This window comes from Ambystoma mexicanum, chromosome 7q (genome assembly GCF_040938575.1).
Source record: "Ambystoma mexicanum isolate Mex_15411 chromosome 7q, UKY_AmexF1_1, whole genome shotgun sequence".
In the NCBI taxonomy this organism is placed as follows: Eukaryota; Metazoa; Chordata; class Amphibia; order Caudata; family Ambystomatidae; genus Ambystoma; species Ambystoma mexicanum.
In genome coordinates this window covers 558,976,534-558,994,509 of record NC_090941.1, presented here as the reverse complement: position 1 = coordinate 558,994,509, position 17,976 = coordinate 558,976,534, and the positions used below count along the sequence as shown (strand labels likewise).

Below are 17,976 nucleotides of genomic sequence, written 5' to 3'. Positions count from 1 at the left end.
TAATTACAGTACCACAAATTGCGTATGGTACAAGGTATATGTGGTACTGTTCCATGTCATTTCGACAACAGTAATTACTTTGAAATGTAACTTCAATTATTTTTTAATTTTCGGGGGCTCCCCATGTCCGCCTTGACCTACACTACTACCCATACCCCAAGCCCCTCACCACACCGTTTTTACCCCTTAACCCACAACCCGTTATATTTGTAATTTTGGAGTTATCATTTTTCTTTCACCTTGTGCAGCTGAAGCAGCTGCGCAAGTATGGGGGCCTCTTTACATGTTTGGTTTTGCCGATCATCTTCTGCATTTTGCAGAATATTTTTCATTCTGTGGTGATTTCAGTGTGTTTTCTGCCTCCCACCTTACTTCACTTGTATGTATGGGGGCCCTACTGAGTGATCGGTCTGGCAGGTAATTGTGTGCAATGTTTGTCTGCTAGTTTCAAGGCCACATGGGTCTCTTCTTCAGATAGTAATGTTAACCTATTCAGGGTATCATTTTTGCAGGATCCTTCATTGTTTTTTTCTTTTTCTTAAAAAAAAACAACTTGCCCTGATAAATATATCTTCATAGAAAAGTACATGTTTATTTCGCACTAATGACATTTGAAATGCACAATTTGCTTACATACATTACTCAACAATATACGTATTTTAATGTTGTAAATGTTTGTCAATTTACGCTTATCACTTGCTGTTTTTACCAATTTAATGGCACGAAAACAAAGATTGATGAAATATCATTTTCAATTGAAGACAGCGCATGTTTGAATGTTTTTAGAATTGCTATTTGTAAGGGTCCTACATTTTGTATGTAAATTCTAAGCCGCTGCCCATACTCAATGCATGAGTCTTGAGAAAGGGCAGCCATACTGTGCAAAACGGTTGTGATGCTATCTGCCTTGGACAATTTTCATTGTTAGTTTTGGCGTATAGGTGTCACATTAAGGTGCCCCTATGCAACACCTTGTTTGGCAAAACTATTAGCATTAGAGTGTAGTAGATAGAGGGGGTAGCCATGAGGAGGGATACACAGCCTGGTGTGTGTAGGGAGAGGGGTGGTTGGGCTTGGCTATAGCAAATAGCAAATAGAGTGGCCATGTTGGTATAGAGACTTTACCAGCCTAATAAGGTGTGGGTGCTTGTGAAGCCTCTAACAAAAAACGCCACTTGTTTGGTACAGACAATGGGCCTCATTACGAGTTTGGAATTAGCCATGGTGCTATTAGTGGGTCCGGGTTCCTTGAAGGAGGAATTACCGGGTCATTCCAACCTTGGAGGACCCAGTAATTCCTCATTCAAAAAACCCATCCCCATTCCCATTTGAGCCCCCATAGGGCTCGATGGGAATGGGGATGGAGCTAATAACAGGCCTGTTAATAAAGGGCCTGTTATTAGCTCCCTGGTCCCCTTGCGGGACCCTCAAAGGACGTCTGGTCTGACCAGATGTTTTGAGCGGGTCCCGACAGCGAACCTCGTAATAGGGCGGAATGGGTTTACCGGCACCGCCACCATTACCGGCGCCGTTAAACCCATTCCGCCCACCTCGTAATGAGGCCCAAAGTATTATTTGTGTTACTTATTTTGACATAAAGTGTACAGCATACACACACCACACACCCATAATACATCCTCTACATCCTAAGCTCAGGCTCTTGGTAACGTGAACATGATTACATGTCCATATTTCCATGCTTCTCCCCTTGCACTGCTTCCAGTCAAACCCCTCTCAAAGATGTATCCACTGCCTTTCACAGGATCTACAAGAAGCAGCAAAGACGAAGAAAATCAAGTGCTCCGGCCCACCTTGCTGTCCAGGAAAGAAATCCCACTGGGATATTTTGAGAAACGTGGTTCTCTTTGGAAAAGGTGAGCATAACAAGCTTCCTCATATGTGATGATTTAAATCTCTGTGGCCTCTAATAACACGGCCAAACTCTTCAAAATCTGTAAGGAGCTGGACAATCCAGCTACAGTCTTCACCTCTCCTGTTCCCTCCCAGGCCCTCTGCACAGCACTGGCTTCTCACTTCACGACTAAAACTCACAACATCCTGTCCTCTCTCCCCCCTCTTCCTCTCTCTTGCCGCCTCTCCCTCTCCTCCTCCATTCCCCTCTTTCCCTGTCTTCACCCCTGATGATGTTTCTAGACAAGTCTGATCAATGAAAGTGTCATCCAAGCAGGTGCCCCCCTGCTCCTCCAGAACCATCAAGGACCACATCAACACCCTCGCTTCAGCCTTGGTCAATTTCTGCAATCACTTTTTTGCCACTGGAACTTCCCCTCCCCCTAAAGCACTCCCATGTGCACCCCCTCCTTACGAAGCCTTCTGACGATCCTTCCTCTCCGGCAAACTACCGCCCAATCTCTATCATTCCTCGAAAAGCTGGCCATCTCCCAGCTTACTCTTCATACTGAATCTGTTGGCTGTCTCCATGACCATCAGTCTGGCTTCAGAGCAGCCAGAAGCACGGAAACTGCTCTCCTGAACACCTGTGAAGATCTGCTCTCTAATCTCGACTTTAGCCTTCCTTCTGTCCTTATCCTCCTTGATCTTTTCTGAGCTTCTGACACGGTCAACCATGCCATCCTGATCAATCGTCTCTGTGACAACCTGGGCATCACGGATCAGCCCTACCCTGGTTGACCTCCTTCCTCCTGAATCAACTCTCCCAGGTCCAACTTGGGTCCTTTCTCTCCACCACCTCTCTCTCCACATGTGGTGCTCCCCAGGGTTCTAACCTCTCACCCTGGTTTTTCAACACTTACTTGGAAACTCTGGCCCACCTCATCTCTACCATCTCTTCTAACTTTCAGTGTTATGCAAATGCCACTCAGCTCTCCTTCAGGCTCTCCTCAGCTTCCTCTACTCTCTCGCTCATTCCTGACTGTAACCGTGATTCAGGAATGTTGCACCTCCAACAATCTCTGCCTTAATTCCAGTAAGACTGAGATCCTTTTCATTGGGACCCCTGCTCCCACCTTCCCTCTTTCACTTTGGCCGCCCTCCTTGGGCCCTCTCCCTGCACCTTCCTGTGAGACAAAAATCCTTGGTGTCATTTTCGACTCGACTCTCTCCTTCTCTACTCAGACTACTGCAACAGCCTCTTTCTAAATCTGCCTGCCTCTAATCTTCGCCCTCTGCAACTAATCCAAAATAGGACTGCAAGTCTTGTTCTTGGCCTCAAGGTGAAGGATTGTTTCTCTACAGCCCTGAAATCTCTCCACTGGCTCCCGGTAGCTGCAAGGATCAAATTCAAGACTCTTTGCATTGTTCACAAGGCTGTCTATACCCAACTCTCTCTTCCTTAGCACTTTCCCTCTAGAGCCCTTCGCTCCTCCACCTCCAACTCTCTGAGAGTCATACGCTGCTCCAGGCAGAGAGTGGGGGCTAGATCACTCTCCTCAGAAGGTGCTTCCCTCTGTAACAGCCTCTCTGCCTCACTCAAACTTGAACAGGACTACCTAAGGTTCTGGAAGCAACTCAAGACCATCCTTTTCACTTCTGCGTTCTCTCTCTCTTTCTCTCCCCTGCTGATGTACTTGTCTGCAGCGCTAAATGGTTACCTGGCCACCCTCTGAACCTTAATGGGCACCATGCTCCTACTCATGCAGTAGCCCCTTGGACTGCCTCCGGGCTTACTGCGCACTTAGGGACTGTATCTGGAACCCTAAAGTCACCTGCCTCCTTGCACTTACTCAGAGCCGGCCACCCCAGCAGCACTTACTTGAGCTTTGCATATTGCACTTCCCCCCTCGTTCCCAGCCCTGAGAACCACCTTTGGCTCTTCCAGCATCACACTCCTCCTCTCCCTTCCCCCTTGCACGATCTGTATGACACAAGGCCTAGTAAGAGCGTTTGTTTTGTCCTCTGTTTGTCTCCCCTTCCTTGTCTTGTTGAGCCTAGAAACACTTGTGTACAGGCGCATTATAAATGACTTATATCATATCATAGAGCTTTACGACTAAGGGTGAGGAATTCAGTGTAACTTTCATAGAATTGTAGATTTGTATGTACATCTAGAGGTGTTGATGATAATACATGCTGCAGTATTTACTCCAATTTGAAGATATTCTGTACTGCCAGCGTCCAGCCATTGCAATAGTCGATCTTGGAAAAAATGATAGCCCTAGTGATTGTGGCACAGTGATCTTCTGAAAGCAATGGCCCAAGCTGCCTTACTAACATTGAATGGTGGTTGGTGGCATTAAGAATTTAGCTGATTTGATGTAAGATGGAGAGCATGGAGTCAAATATGACTCCCAGAGTTAAATCCTGTAATTGACAATTTTGTTTAATGGGTAATAGCTTTTTACAAATATTGTGAGGTACAGACAAGAAAGAGCTTGGTTTTGTCTAGCCAATTGCTGGCCATCCATAGTTCAGCCTGCTTAAAGATCCAATGTACTCTGGTTATAGTTGACCGGTGATCAAATATGATCAGTGTGTCATCTGCATAATTCTGAAATATTGACCCCAGGTCTGTCAATAAGTCATGTAGGGATTTTATATAGATGTTAAACAGCAAGGGTGAGATACAAGACCCCCTGAGGAATACCACAAACTATAACTTCTGGCTGAGAGACATAGTCCCCGACCTCAACCCTAGATATTTTATTTGAAATAATCTAATCCATGAGGCAGCCTTATTCGAAATTCCTGCCACCTCATTAAGACATTGCAGCAGGTGAGGGTGCTCTACGGTGTCGAATGCCAACGGCAGGTCTAAGAGCATGAGTAGGCCCATATAGCCCCTATCAGTGATTTGCATACTTGACATCTAACAGTGCAAGCTCAGTGCCTCTTGCTGGGTAGAACCCTGATTGACGATCGCCTAGTAGCTTATGGATCCTGACAAAGCTCTGAAGTTATATGGTAGATACTTTATCTAGGTTCTTTAATAGAAAGAGAACTTTCGGCATGCAGTGATTTTAACTAATTCAAAACAACGAATGGAATTTTCCACTAACCCAAAACAACGAGAAAAAAATAGCAAATATTTTAAAACGAAATATGTGTAGTTGGGAATGGGAATAATAGTTTTGATGGCGGGGGGGGGGGGGAGCAGGGGCTTGGGGGAACCCCTCCCAAAACAAAGACAAATAATTAGTTTTTAATGGTGTTTCTGGTTCGTTAAAAATCATTCGCTTTTTTGTTTTTTTTGATTCATTAAAATCACATGTAACCGAACGTTCATAATGGGGCGATAGTTAGAACACTCTTCTGGATCAAAGGTAGGTTTGTTTAGAAAGTGGGTAACCCATGATTATTTGAGATCATTGGGGACAGCAAACTCTTAAAGGGTGTATGAATAAATGCCATGATTAGTGGTAATAGATGGACGGGGGTTGCGTGGACAGGGCATAGTGTTTACGCTAGATATGACTGCCATAGCATGTTGTAAGGAGATAAGGGAGTCAATCAAGCAGAGGGAGGGTAGAAATGGGAGGGGTAACAGGCCAATCTGTTTCTTTGTGCCCAGAAACGACATCTAGTCAAATTGAGTCGAATGTCTGAACTGATCTTATTTATTTTCTCTCGTTAAAAGAGTGGATGTCATTACACCAAGCAGTGGATGTTTCTACTGTAAGGAGGGTGGGGAAGGGAGGGGGAGTAGGAGTCTTCTTCAATGCATCTAGAATATTAAACAACTTTTTATGATGAACTGGAGACAGCTTCATTTTCGGATGAATAAAAACCTTGCTTCTCCGCTAGGTTTGCTGATTTATACTACATCCCTGCATATTCAGTTAGCATTGGCCTCTCACCTCGAGGGCATGTGACCTCATGTATTTGTGGTCTCCTCAGCTTGTGTTGCATGCCCCCTCCCGTTGCCGGGGCGTTCAAACTGCAACACCCCATCTCCAGCCTGGCACTCTAGAAAACGTCTGAATAAAATAGAAACGCAAATTCTAAGGCATGCAATCACAGTACTGCTCGTATCTATGCAGTAACCCACTACAAGGTGTTTCTGGTTTAAATGGCATGCATGCATCAATAAATACAAATACATTAAGTGTTGGCCTGTACAGAGATTTAGACAGTACTATTGCTGTGCTGCAAGCACTCTTATTTTGCAAATGTTCACCAGCAATGTTAGTATAAGGCGCAAAATGTCTCAGTGTGCACAGAGCTTACACCACTGATTTGCCACACGGCCCACTGCCATAGCTAGCCAGCCTTCCTTCCTTCCTTCCTTCCTTCCTTCCTTCCTTCCTTCCTTCCTTCCTTCCTTCCTTCCTTCCTTCCTTCCTTCCTTCCTTCCTTCCTTCCTTCCTTCCTTCCTTCCTTCCTTCCTTCCTTCCTTCCTTCCTTCCTTCCTTCCTTCCTTCCTTCCTTCCTTCCTTCCTCCCTCCCTCCCTCCATCTCGCGTTCCCATCATCCTCATTCACCCCCTTGTCCTTCCTTTCTTCGTTCCTTCCTTTTTTCTTCCCTTCCTTGCTCCTTTTCATCCTTCCTTCGTTCCTCCCTCAGCTCCCTCTCTTCCACCTTTCATCTGCTCCTGCATTCTTTATTTATTTTATTGCATGTTAATGGAAGAAAAGGATGGTGCTGCTTAATTTGCACCCCCTTGGATTTCCTGCTAGCCAAAATGCATTGTGCTATTTAATTTGCACCCCCTTGAATTTGCTGCTAGCCAAAATACTTTGTGCTGCTTAATTTGCACCCCTTTGGATTTCCTGCTAGCCAAAATACATTGTGCTGCTTAATTTGCACCCCCTTGGATTTCCTGCTAGCCAAAATACATTGTGCTGCTTAATGTGCACCCCTTGAATTTGCTGCTAGCCAAAATACATAGTGCTGCTTAAAATAGTTTGTGATCTGGTGCCGAATATGTACAATGCAAAAATGTATACAGAATCCAGGAAGTCAGGTGAAATGATGATAATTCAGAAAAATATAGAATGAATGACATCAACTCCTTTTCTTCCATCCTTCTTCATACATGGCGTTGCGCCACAATTTAAATTGTAAGAAAGATTCAGTTTTATTGGTGCTATGTGATTTCTTCGAATGTCTTTCATCAAAGTAGAAATCATTGTTTTTTTTTTTTACTGGAAGGTTTTGCCGGAAATATATACGTGGGGGGGGGAGGAGGGATCCCCCTATGCTCCCCCCTTTAATGCCCCTAAATAAATGATTTCGTTGTGAAAAAAAAGTGATGATGTCTAACTCAATGAAATCTACTGCAACAAAAACTCCCAATCCCGTTTTATTCCTATGCGTGGGCCCTATAAATGATCCATTATTGAATTCAAGATTGTTTATTTATGTAAACTCAGTCAAGTGATTTCCTGAACCTCCAGTGATCCACTCAACTTGTTTTCCAGGCAGCCTGTTGAGTTGTTTTGAGCCCGTGTACCCGGATCTGCTTTGGGTGGAAGCCAAAGTCTTCTGTGACGTGTTTCCCTTCCACATCGTCTTCGACAGAGCAGTAAGATATCTTTCATTCCCTACACACAGCACGAGGCCAATGCTACCCACAGATGCAGACTACTCTTTATACGACGCCACAATCGCTCCACTATGCTTGCGTGTGACGTGTGATAGCATCGTGCTGCACACACCAGGGATTATTACTGTGAGCACGAGCTAACAACTCCCCCGGCACACGTGCGCACTGGTATATTTAATTAAACGATCATGTTACTGCGAAAGAAAATGGCAGTAGTGATAATAGGTTTACTTTGGAAATGTTTCCCTTCAAACAAAGAGATCAAAATAAAGCATTAGTAAACAACATAAACGTTAAATATATTCAATTGAAAAACGTTGTTAAAGGGACGTTATGGTTGCAGCGCAAAATCGAAAAACCAAAGAAATATGCCAGTTGTGGTAACTTATGCAACCATAACTCTCGCCCCCACCATGCACTGCGCAGACTAACACCCAGGACATCAAAGATGACATCACAAAAGGAAGATTACCACCAAAGTTGCAAAAGTATGCGGTCGAGACCAGGCTGCCGATCATTGTGCAAGTTTGGTGCAAATCCATTCACAGTTCGGGCTGTAGTGCGAGCAAAATTTGTTTCCCATTCATGTATATCCGCGTCTGGGTCATGGTCGGGTCTCTATTTGTTTTGCAAAGTTTTGTGTGGATTGGTCGAACAGTGGCAACGTTATAATCCACTCAAAAATTGCTCTTCCTATGAGAACGCCAATTCAACCATAACTGTAGGGTTGCTATTGCTGACCCTGTAATATATATTTGTCTACATATATTTGTATATATAGCTGTGTGTATGTATATATAAACTACATCAATTTTAAGTCTATACATCCTCATTAAAAGGCCCCTTTTAAAAATAAAATTACATACCATTACTTAATTATCTCCTCCCTACCTCTCTCATAATTTGGCCCCCAAGATCCGACATCTTCAACAAGCATCAGTAATTCAAGGCACTCCTTACCACCCCATTCCCCCTCTGGTTCTCAATGTGTCAACATGACTTTATATACTTTGGGCTACACGACTCAAAATTAGATGTATTTGGGGGTGACCCTTGAGAATGCTGGGCGTTTCCTTTTCTTGCTGTTGAGGAACAACTCAACGACCTGATGGTTATAATGAGTTGGAAAGGAAACCCTGAGAGGATTTCTCTCGGTTTTGTTTCTGGTCATACTGTTTTATCATCTGGGGTCAATTACATACCAACATCCAGGATTTGGGCCAAATTCCTTTTCATTCATCACATAATATAATAATTTCCATGTATCATTGGCTTCCATGTATTCATTCTTCAATGTCAGCAATACTGTTGTTTTCCTTAAAGAGAAATATCAATTTCAAAATAGAAGGAAAAGGACCAAATCTCCTTTCATAATCCGGCAATGAATGCAAAGCAGATACACCTTTCTTGTCTGCGCCCAGATTGCTTAATGAGCCATTGATGACAGGTGATTTAATCTAAGATGCATTATCATAGCCATATTACTGCTATTGCATATGGTGAGCAGGTAGGTTTGGCTTTGCTTTGTGCTAGTTACAACCCTCAAATATGTCTTGATGTCTTGTAGACAGGGCCTGGATTATGGCTATTTTGAATATAATTATATAAGTAATGTAATTTAAGTGGTCTTGTATAGCATCTATCTACCACTATTGATGGCCTCGCTGCATATGGCTCTGCTGTAAGAAAAAAGGGAGGTGGAGTTCATTAGTTGTACATTGGGAAAGACAGATGAGAAACCTGTGGTTTCAATAGGTGCAGGTTGGAAGTACCCGGATCATGAATGCCAATCTGCTTTCTATTGGTTTGGGGGAGAAACTTGGGAGAATGCTGTCCATAGGGAATAGCCCAAGATCTGATAGACTACAGTGCATTGGGTTTGGTTACCCACTGATGTGGGAGACTGCAACAGGGCTAAAGAGGAGAGCTTAGTCGTTGATAAGTTAGTGTTGATGTTGTAACGGCTAATCCTGTGGTGGCCACCTCTGGGGAGTTTGTGTGTGTAGTGTAAGGTGGTAGGAGATCTTAGAGGGGAGTTGGTTAGTCGGGGGAGGCAGTAGTAGGCCTTTCAAGGCAAATAATATAATTACATGGACGCGCTAGCGTCCATGAAGTTATGGTTAAGTTGGTGTTTCCATAGGAAGAGCATTTTTTGGGTGGCTTATAACTTCGCTCCCTCTGGACGAATCCTCACCAAACTTTGCAAAAAAAGTATATGGCCCACTCTGAATTTCTTTGCAAAGTTTGGAGAGGTTTGATTCAGGGGGCGCAAAGTTATAGGAGGGTCCCAAAACTTTTGTTTTTTCCCATAGACATAATGGGAAAAAACTTTGCGCACGCCTACAGCCCAAACCGCTGGACGGATTTATACCAAAGTTGTGGCAGGAGCGGGGGTTTGCTCCCGAAAGCGTGCTTTTGCAAATTTGGTGTAAATCCGTCCAGTAGTTTTTTTTAAAATGACCAAAATGTAAGGCAAAAAAATTAGTGATATCGCCGTTCGTTTTGCATTGGACTTCCCGGTTCGCTCCGCGGACAGTGCCCTGATGGGCCAGGCAGCTTGCGTGATGTCTGCGGACATGCGACGTGTTTGCTGATTGGACGGTGTGGGGCGCGGAGCACGTCAGATTTTTTGTGGCGCCCGCCATCTTGCATTCGCCGACGACCGCGGACAGCGCAGTGAAACTTGGATTAAAAATTGTATTTAGTGGAGTGTGTTGGTGTGTAAGAGTGTTTGGGGAGGGTGGGGAGTATGAGATAGGTTCAATGTTCTGTTTTTTTATGTGCTAGACGCTTTTGTTGTGTTCGATTTTTCTGCGGACAACGCGGCTGTTCTGAAATGTTCGTAAATTAACAGAATGGATTCGGGGTCAAGTTGAAAGTGTTCTAAGAAGACTCGTGGGGTCCTGAAATGTTCGTACATAAAGAAAATGGGGGTGTTCTGAGGACGTTGTCCGTATTGTTCGCTGGCAAGTTGAATGTATTCTAAGAACACTTGCGGTGTCCTGAAATGTTCGAAAATAAACAAAATAGGGGTGTTCTGAGGACGTTCTCCATATTGTGTGCCTGCTTAGCTGTATCCAATGAGGGAATGGCACAGAGAGTGAAGTGGAAATGGTAGAAGGGCTGTCTAAGAGTTACGCGGTTCGCGGACAGGGCGTGCTACATCTGGGGTTTTCCAGCAAATTCAGCATGGAAAGAAGACTGTAGGGATCAGCCAATCAGATGTTGAGGTTGTGGATTTGTGTTCAAAGAGACTGTGTGTAGTGAAGATGGCAGAAGTGGAGAAAGTCAGGGTGTTGGTGCTTGGAGATATGTTTGTGCATGGTTTACAACAGTATGCTCAATGCAGGCATGTTGCAAAGAATTTTGATGTTAAAGGAGTGGAGGTGGTGTGGAGCACTGTGCCTGATTGCAATGTACAGGGAATTGTACAAGTTTGTGAAGATATGGGCAGGATGAACAGTCCCCATGTGGTAGTTTCGCACTATGGTGCTTTCCATTTGGGCTATGTCAGTGCCCTTACTTTGATGGCAGATTTGGAACACTTGGTTCAAGCAGTAATGAACATCCTTCCAAATGCCAAAGTAATTTTTTCTGGATTAGTACCTAGGGCAATATGGGACAATAGTTCAGTTTTTTGTCCTCAGCAAAACAATGCTAGGTGTGTAATCAACCGAGGCATGTGTGCCTTCATGCTTAGAGCTGGTATGTTCTTCTGTAATAAGGAGAATATTGATTCCAGTAATGCTGTTTATTTTAAAGAAGATGGCATTTCCTTATCTTTTATGGGAAATGCCATTCTGTTTTGGAATGTAAGGGTTGCTTTGGAGAAGGTTATGTGAAGATTTTAGGAGTAAAGTAAGAAAAAAAAAATACAAAATAACAGGTGTCTGTCAAGCATCTGCAAAAAAACCTAAAAAAACGGCTCTTTTCAGAGCCAACCCCAAAGGGGAAATGGGGCACACTATTTAAATTTACATTCACCACGCTCAGATTTTCGATATGTCCGCGGACATGGCGGTAGTCCGCTGACATCGAAATCACTAGCTAGGGGTTCAGTATGTTCTATGTTACATGTATATAAAGTCAGGGATTTTATGGTTAAGTTGTGCTACTAAAAACATATGAAATTCAGTAAAAAAAACTTTGTTAAAGGGACGTTATAGTTAAGTTGCGCTAATAAAAACCTATGACATTCAATGAAAAAACTTTGTTAAAAGGGACGTTATGGTTAAGTTGTGCTACTAAAAACCTATCAAATTCAGTAAAAACACTTTGTTAAAGGGACGTTATGGTTCAAAGTAAAACCGAAAAACCCCTGAAATTTGCCAGTTATGGTAAGCTAAGCAACCATAACTCGCGCCACCGTGCACTGCTAACACTAACACCCAGGACATCAAAGATGACATCACAAATGTCATTGATGACATCACTGATGACATCACATGGCTGGCTCTCCCTTTTTTTCCTTTACTGACATATCTAAGCTACATAGTTTTCTTCAGTAACAGTCAGGAAGTCAAAATTGAAAAGGTACTCTATTTGTAGACTTAGGGTCAAGTCATATCATATGAAACATATATATAGCGGAATATAGCGGAACCAGACTGGGCTCTGGCTGCGTTAGGCCTGAAGGACGCATATGTGAGCAACTAGGCCGGAATGTGCTCTGCTAGCTGCGTTTTATTAAGGTGATGAGGTGTTCATGGGGTCATAGTCGTATGTGAACAGCTAGGCCGATTTTATCACTGGTATAGCTGCGTTCTAGTTGTATGATGGTGTATAGTAGAGAGTAAGCATAGTGATGTGATATGATGGTTATCTTCAAAGTGCCCGAGACCAGGCACGTGAACAGGGCGGCAGGGAACACAGCGACACACTGACACATAGAGCTAGGGGGCTGGGTTTACAGAGACAGGAGGGGGGGATACGGATATATATCAACAGCCTGGAGAACATGAAAGTAGGGTACACAGTGATACACGTGGGGGGCATGTTAACATTTGCATTCCCATTTCTATCTGGAAGCGACTCAGGCTAACGTTCACAGTCCTGTCGGGTCTGGCGCAGGCTAATGTTCACAATTCTAACCGAGTGTGGCATTGCTGACATTCACAATCCTGTTTGGGTCCGGCACAGGCTAATAGTCACAATTCTAACCAAGTGCGGCATTGCTAACCTTCACAATCCTGTCCGGGCCCGGCGCAGGTTAACATTCACAATTCTAACTAAGTGCGGTATTGCTAACATTCACAATCTAGTATGGATCTCGGCAGGCTAATGTTCACAATTCTAACTAGGTGTGGTATTGATAACATTCACAATGTGGTATGGGTCTGGGCAGGCTAATGTTCACAATTCTAATTAAGTGTGGCATTGATAACATTCACAATCTAGTATGGCTCTGGGCAGGCTAATATTTGCAATTCTAGCTAAGTGTGGCATTCCTAAAATTCATAGTTCTGAGGTAAGGTAATGTTGAGTGGCAGGGTTTTCTGGAGTAGAGTAATTGCTCTACTCCCCACCCATGCCACACTTATCTTTGGGTTGCTGCTGGTTCATGGCTGGTTGCTGGCTTCACTGGCTTCTCCTGAGGACACCTGCTGACACGATCTGGAACTGCCTCTGTATGAGCCGCCCTTTGCCTTGGGGCCCTTCGCCGCAGGGGCCGCCGGTTATAGGGTTGCCCAGAGTAGGTGAGTTAAGACCTAGGTGGAGCACCAATCAGGGACGGTGGGTGGACCGGGAGGCGGGAGGTGGAGGGAATGAGGAAGGGGAGTGCAAGGGGAGATGCAGGCACACAGGGACTAGGAAGCCCCTTTTTAAAAAATACAGTTGGTCAAATGGGGTCCTGGGGGTACCTGGTCAGCTGCTGCCGCATGTCTGCTCAGCCATGGAAGAGGCGAGCAACGCTGCTGCGGGTCGCTAGACCCAGAACAACACCGGCACTAGGCCAATCAGGGACGGTGGGTGGGCCGGGAGGTGGAGGGAGCGAGGAAGGGGAGTGCAAGGGGAGATGCGGGCACACAGGGACTAGGAAGCCCCTTTTTTTAGAAATACAGTTGGTCAAATGGGGTCCTGGGGTACCTGGTCAGCTGCTGCTGCACGTCTGCTCAGCCATGGAAGAGGCGAGCAACGCTACTGCGGGTCGCTAGACCCAGAACAACACCAGCACTAGGCCAATCAGGGACGGTGGGTGGGCCGGGAGGTGGAGGGAGCGAGGAAGGGGAGTGCAAGGGGAGATGCGGGCACACAGGGACTAGGAAGCCCCTTTTTTAGAAATACAGTTGGTCAAATGGGGTCCTGGGGGTACCTGGTCAGCTGCTGCTGCACGTCTGCTCGGCCATGGAAGAGGCGAGCAAAGCTGCTGCAGGTCGCTAGACCCAGAACAACACCCAAAAGGCATTATTCTCACTTACAGTGAGGCAGCCCTAATGAAGCTAGAGATCAGCTCTGTAGTCTGAAGCTGCTGGGCCACAAGGTAAAATCATAAGCCAGCCAGAAAGCCTGTACACACACATAACACCGACTTGCGAAAGGCGTTCACTGTTTCGTGACAATTTAACTAAATAGTGAACACCTTTAACGGATGGAATAAGCAACATTTAACATTAGCTTTCGGGCTCTCACTTGATGACACAGCTTACACAGGTTTGAGTGGACACTGCACTGAGAGCAGACTCCTGTCTCCTTTTTAGGAACATCAATTAAGTGGACAGTTAAAGCTTTCCTGTGATTCCCTTTCGAGAAAAGCAAGGTCATAAATGATCTGACCTTCCTTTCTCGCAGGGGACTAACAGAAATACTTACTGCAATGTGTGCTGCAGAGTGCAGTTACATATCACACTCGCAGTCACATCATTTGATTTTTTATGAGTCATAATCGATTCGACTGACCCATTGAAGTTCAACGTATGTGACTATGTACAAGGTGTATATTCATTGCACATTAGAGCTCTCGCAGTGACATAATTTGACCTTTTACAAGCAGCACCACCCCAGGAGGATTTTCATGACTCAAGAAAAGCATACTGGACTGGCGGAGCTGCTATTAAAATGTAAATGAAGTCACTGTGAGAGTGAGATGTAAAGCGCACCGACAAATGTGCAAAGACTGACTGACTCAAAAAGTTCAAATTATGTGACTGTGAATCTGCGTGACTCGAAGTCACATAATTTAAACTTTTTGAGTCAGTAGTCAACTTAAAAAAGTATCACGGGCAATTGATGCTAAACATACCAGAGTAGTTAATCATTTCATCAATGATTACTGGTCCTCGACTCCTGTGAAAACATCTGGACTTCTGCATCTGTTGGGTTCTGGCCTGGCACGTGCAGTGCACAGGGACGTCATTGCACCAAAATGCCATGGGTAGCAGATGTGACATCACATGACCCTTGACTTCCGATGACATCCCAGGACGTGATGTCATTTGACCCTGCCACTAAGTGACATCACGGGAAGTGATGGCACACAACCTTTCATCCCCTGACCAAACAGTAAGTGGCATCACATAGCATTGTTCCTCAGTACACTAAGAAAAATATGCTTACAATATCACTGTAATGTGACATACATTTCATAAAAGAATGGATCCCCATATGTAGCCTTCAATATCAGTGTGTATTGGCCCATATTACAAAATTACTGTGAGTGTAAGCAGACATCCAACACAACAACCTGGACTATTGTACATCACTCGGGCTGAACTGTAAACAGACAGAGCATCTCGAAGAGGTCTAAACCTCACAGCGCAGGCATCCAGTGCCTGACAAGTGGCCACAGACTGGAAACAGCAACTGACCAACACAAGTCCAATCAGAAGACAATCAGAGGTTGTACCACTTCATGCTTTTACACTTGGACAATATGCGCAGGGATTTTCCTGTCAATTGTGCACTTTGAACCATTGCACAGCAACCCACTACTGCCAGTCACCCTGTGCACTTTGAACCATTGCACCACAACCCACTCTCTCCAGTCACCCAGAGCCTGATTATCCCCCAACCTTTTTCACTGCAGGCACCCCACCATCCACTGTGAGTCACTAAGGGCCCTCTGTGAACAGCTTTAAATGTCTGGCACCCACACCTGCCCTCCAACACCTTACACCACCAATGCCTTGATCCAACACCTTCATGTTTAGACAGTACCACTGTCTAGCAACTTAAGTCTCCAGCATTAACACCATCACCCTAAAAAAAACTAGCAACTTAAGTCTCCAGTATCCTCCTTCAACACCCCAACAGTGTGAGTCTCAATTACCCTCCCCAAACATCTTATATCTACATTCAATGCATTTCGAATCTCTTACAAACAACACATTGGGCCTCATTACGACCCTGCCAGAGTCGTTTTTTCCCAGTGCCTGGCAATGGGGAATTACTGGGGCATTACAGCCCTGGCGGTCCTGGTAATTCCCCATTGCCAGATGCCGGGAGAAATTACTCCCCAACAGTGCCGGTACATCCGTCAACATCTGCAAGAGGGTGGCTTTTACGCTTTTTTAAGTCCTACCTGGAGGGCGGAAAGGCATCTGCCCGCAGAACTGGGAGTGTGCCGGTCCGGTAACAACGGTGCTTACCAGCAACGTTGTTACCGAACTGGCATACTTATAATGAGGACCATTATGTCTCAAACACTCTCTCCCAATATCTGTAAGTCGCTAATACAACTAAAGTCTCCAGTACCAGCCTCCATAATATTGAGCCTCAAGCACACACATCACACCCAGAGCAAACCTTCGAGCCATCACCTTTCTGGTTTGCCTTTGCGGTAAGTGACCCCAAGGATGTCATTTCACCAAAATGCCAGGGGTAGCGGAAGTGACATCACACGACCCTTGACCTCTGATGACGTCACATGAAGTGATGTCATTTGACCCCACCCCGAAGTGATATCGCGGGAAGTGATGGAACACAACTTTTCACCCCTTGACAAAACAGGAAGTGGCATCACATAGCATTGTTCCTAAGCACAATATGAAAAATATAGTTACAATATCACTATAATGTGATATACATTTCATGCAAGAATGGATCACCATATGTATCATTAAGATCAGTGTGTATAGACCCATATTACCAAATTACTGTGAATGCAAGCAGACGTCCATGGCCAAATGATAATGATGTGCTATTATATAGCACTTACTCTTAAGCGCTTCATATAGAACAAATATACATACAATATCACCCAACCTGTGTTGGTACTCATTTATCTACCTGAGAAGGATGAAAGGGTGAGTTGAGGTGTTTAACAACAAAGTAAATCAGTGAATCACCCCCTGAAGTGTGCCTAAAATAAACCTTTAATGAGTCTAGCAATTATTGTATAGAAATCTAGAAAGACAAAGTATTTGGTATTCCCAGTCTTTCTTATTTACGGTCGCTGCCGAAAGTGTTAGACTTGTGGAACCCCTTTTCGTTTTTTAATTTTTTTTTTAAAGAGGCCTGAACAAGAAAGCCGGTCACTGCAGAAGCATAGAGCCACATGGAAATGGCCACAGTCCAGGACCTTGCATTAAAAAAAAAAATTACAAAAAACCCCCACAAATGTTTATTTTTTAAATTTTCTTTTAGGGGTAGCAAGGGAGACCTCAGAGGTCGCAGTCGCGACCCTTGGTGACCCCTAAATGACGTCCCTGCGTAACCCGCCGTTTTTGTTTTTGTTAGATGGGAGACAGAGATGGAGGATATGATGTATTTCACAGTAATTGCAAGGTTTAAAAAAAGAAAAATGTAAACAGCAGTAGCAGCTCCATGACATCACCCCTAGAAAAGGGCCATTTTATTATTTTCTTTGGTCCTTTGTATGTTGCTTAAGGTCAGCCTCCTCCAGCTGCTAAGCACTGCTTCACCGCATCCTCTTGTTCCCACAAAAGTGGGTTGCCCATGAGCAATCCTTCCAAATATATATTTGTGCTGCTTAAGGAAGCAACAGATGGTTTACTTCAAAGGCGCAGGGCAACTTCATGTACATTAATCATCGCACCTTGAGTCTATAGACAGTGTTTGTGATGCTGGTCTGAAAGTTCCTAAATATTATACTATGGAAACAAAATAAGATCACAACTGACACGGAGATAGATGTTTGAACGCAAACAGTTTATTATGCTTGGCAGGGGAAGTCAGCTGCTCACTAACAAAAGCCAAGCCCCCAGCACTCAACTGTCACACTAGCAATGAGCCCTCTATAGCAAATGAGCAATCGCACCCTATAGCAATGAGAGCTGCAGCACACACTACCCCACTCCTTCCTCTGAGAGCTCACTCCCCCTTCTACTGAACAGAAACCCACTGTTATACATAGTGGTATTGACGTACATTGCATGCCTAGAAGCATTCCATGGAAACAGCATGCTTCTACCTACGTACATACATTTCAACATTACATTTTTCACCTGGAATCTAGATCTCGTTAGCTGGAGCAATAGCATTGCCTCTTTGTCCAGTAGCCCAGGAGTTGCAAGGACATGTCTAGGGGCAGTAGAGGGGGTAACAGCTGCTACCCC

At 44.5% G+C, this 17,976-nt stretch overlaps 1 protein-coding gene across 1 annotated transcript in view; it reads left to right on the top strand.

Annotated features, from left to right (window-relative positions):
• Positions 1–17,976, top strand: part of LOC138528064 (guanylate cyclase soluble subunit beta-2-like) — a 309,889-nt gene that overhangs the window by 50,255 nt on the left and 241,658 nt on the right. Inside the window, exons 8-10 of the mRNA XM_069639510.1 lie at positions 453–477; positions 1,790–1,874; positions 7,338–7,441. Of these exons, the coding sequence (XP_069495611.1) occupies positions 453–477; positions 1,790–1,874; positions 7,338–7,441 (214 nt within the window). The remainder of the gene's footprint in view (positions 1–452; positions 478–1,789; positions 1,875–7,337; positions 7,442–17,976) is intronic.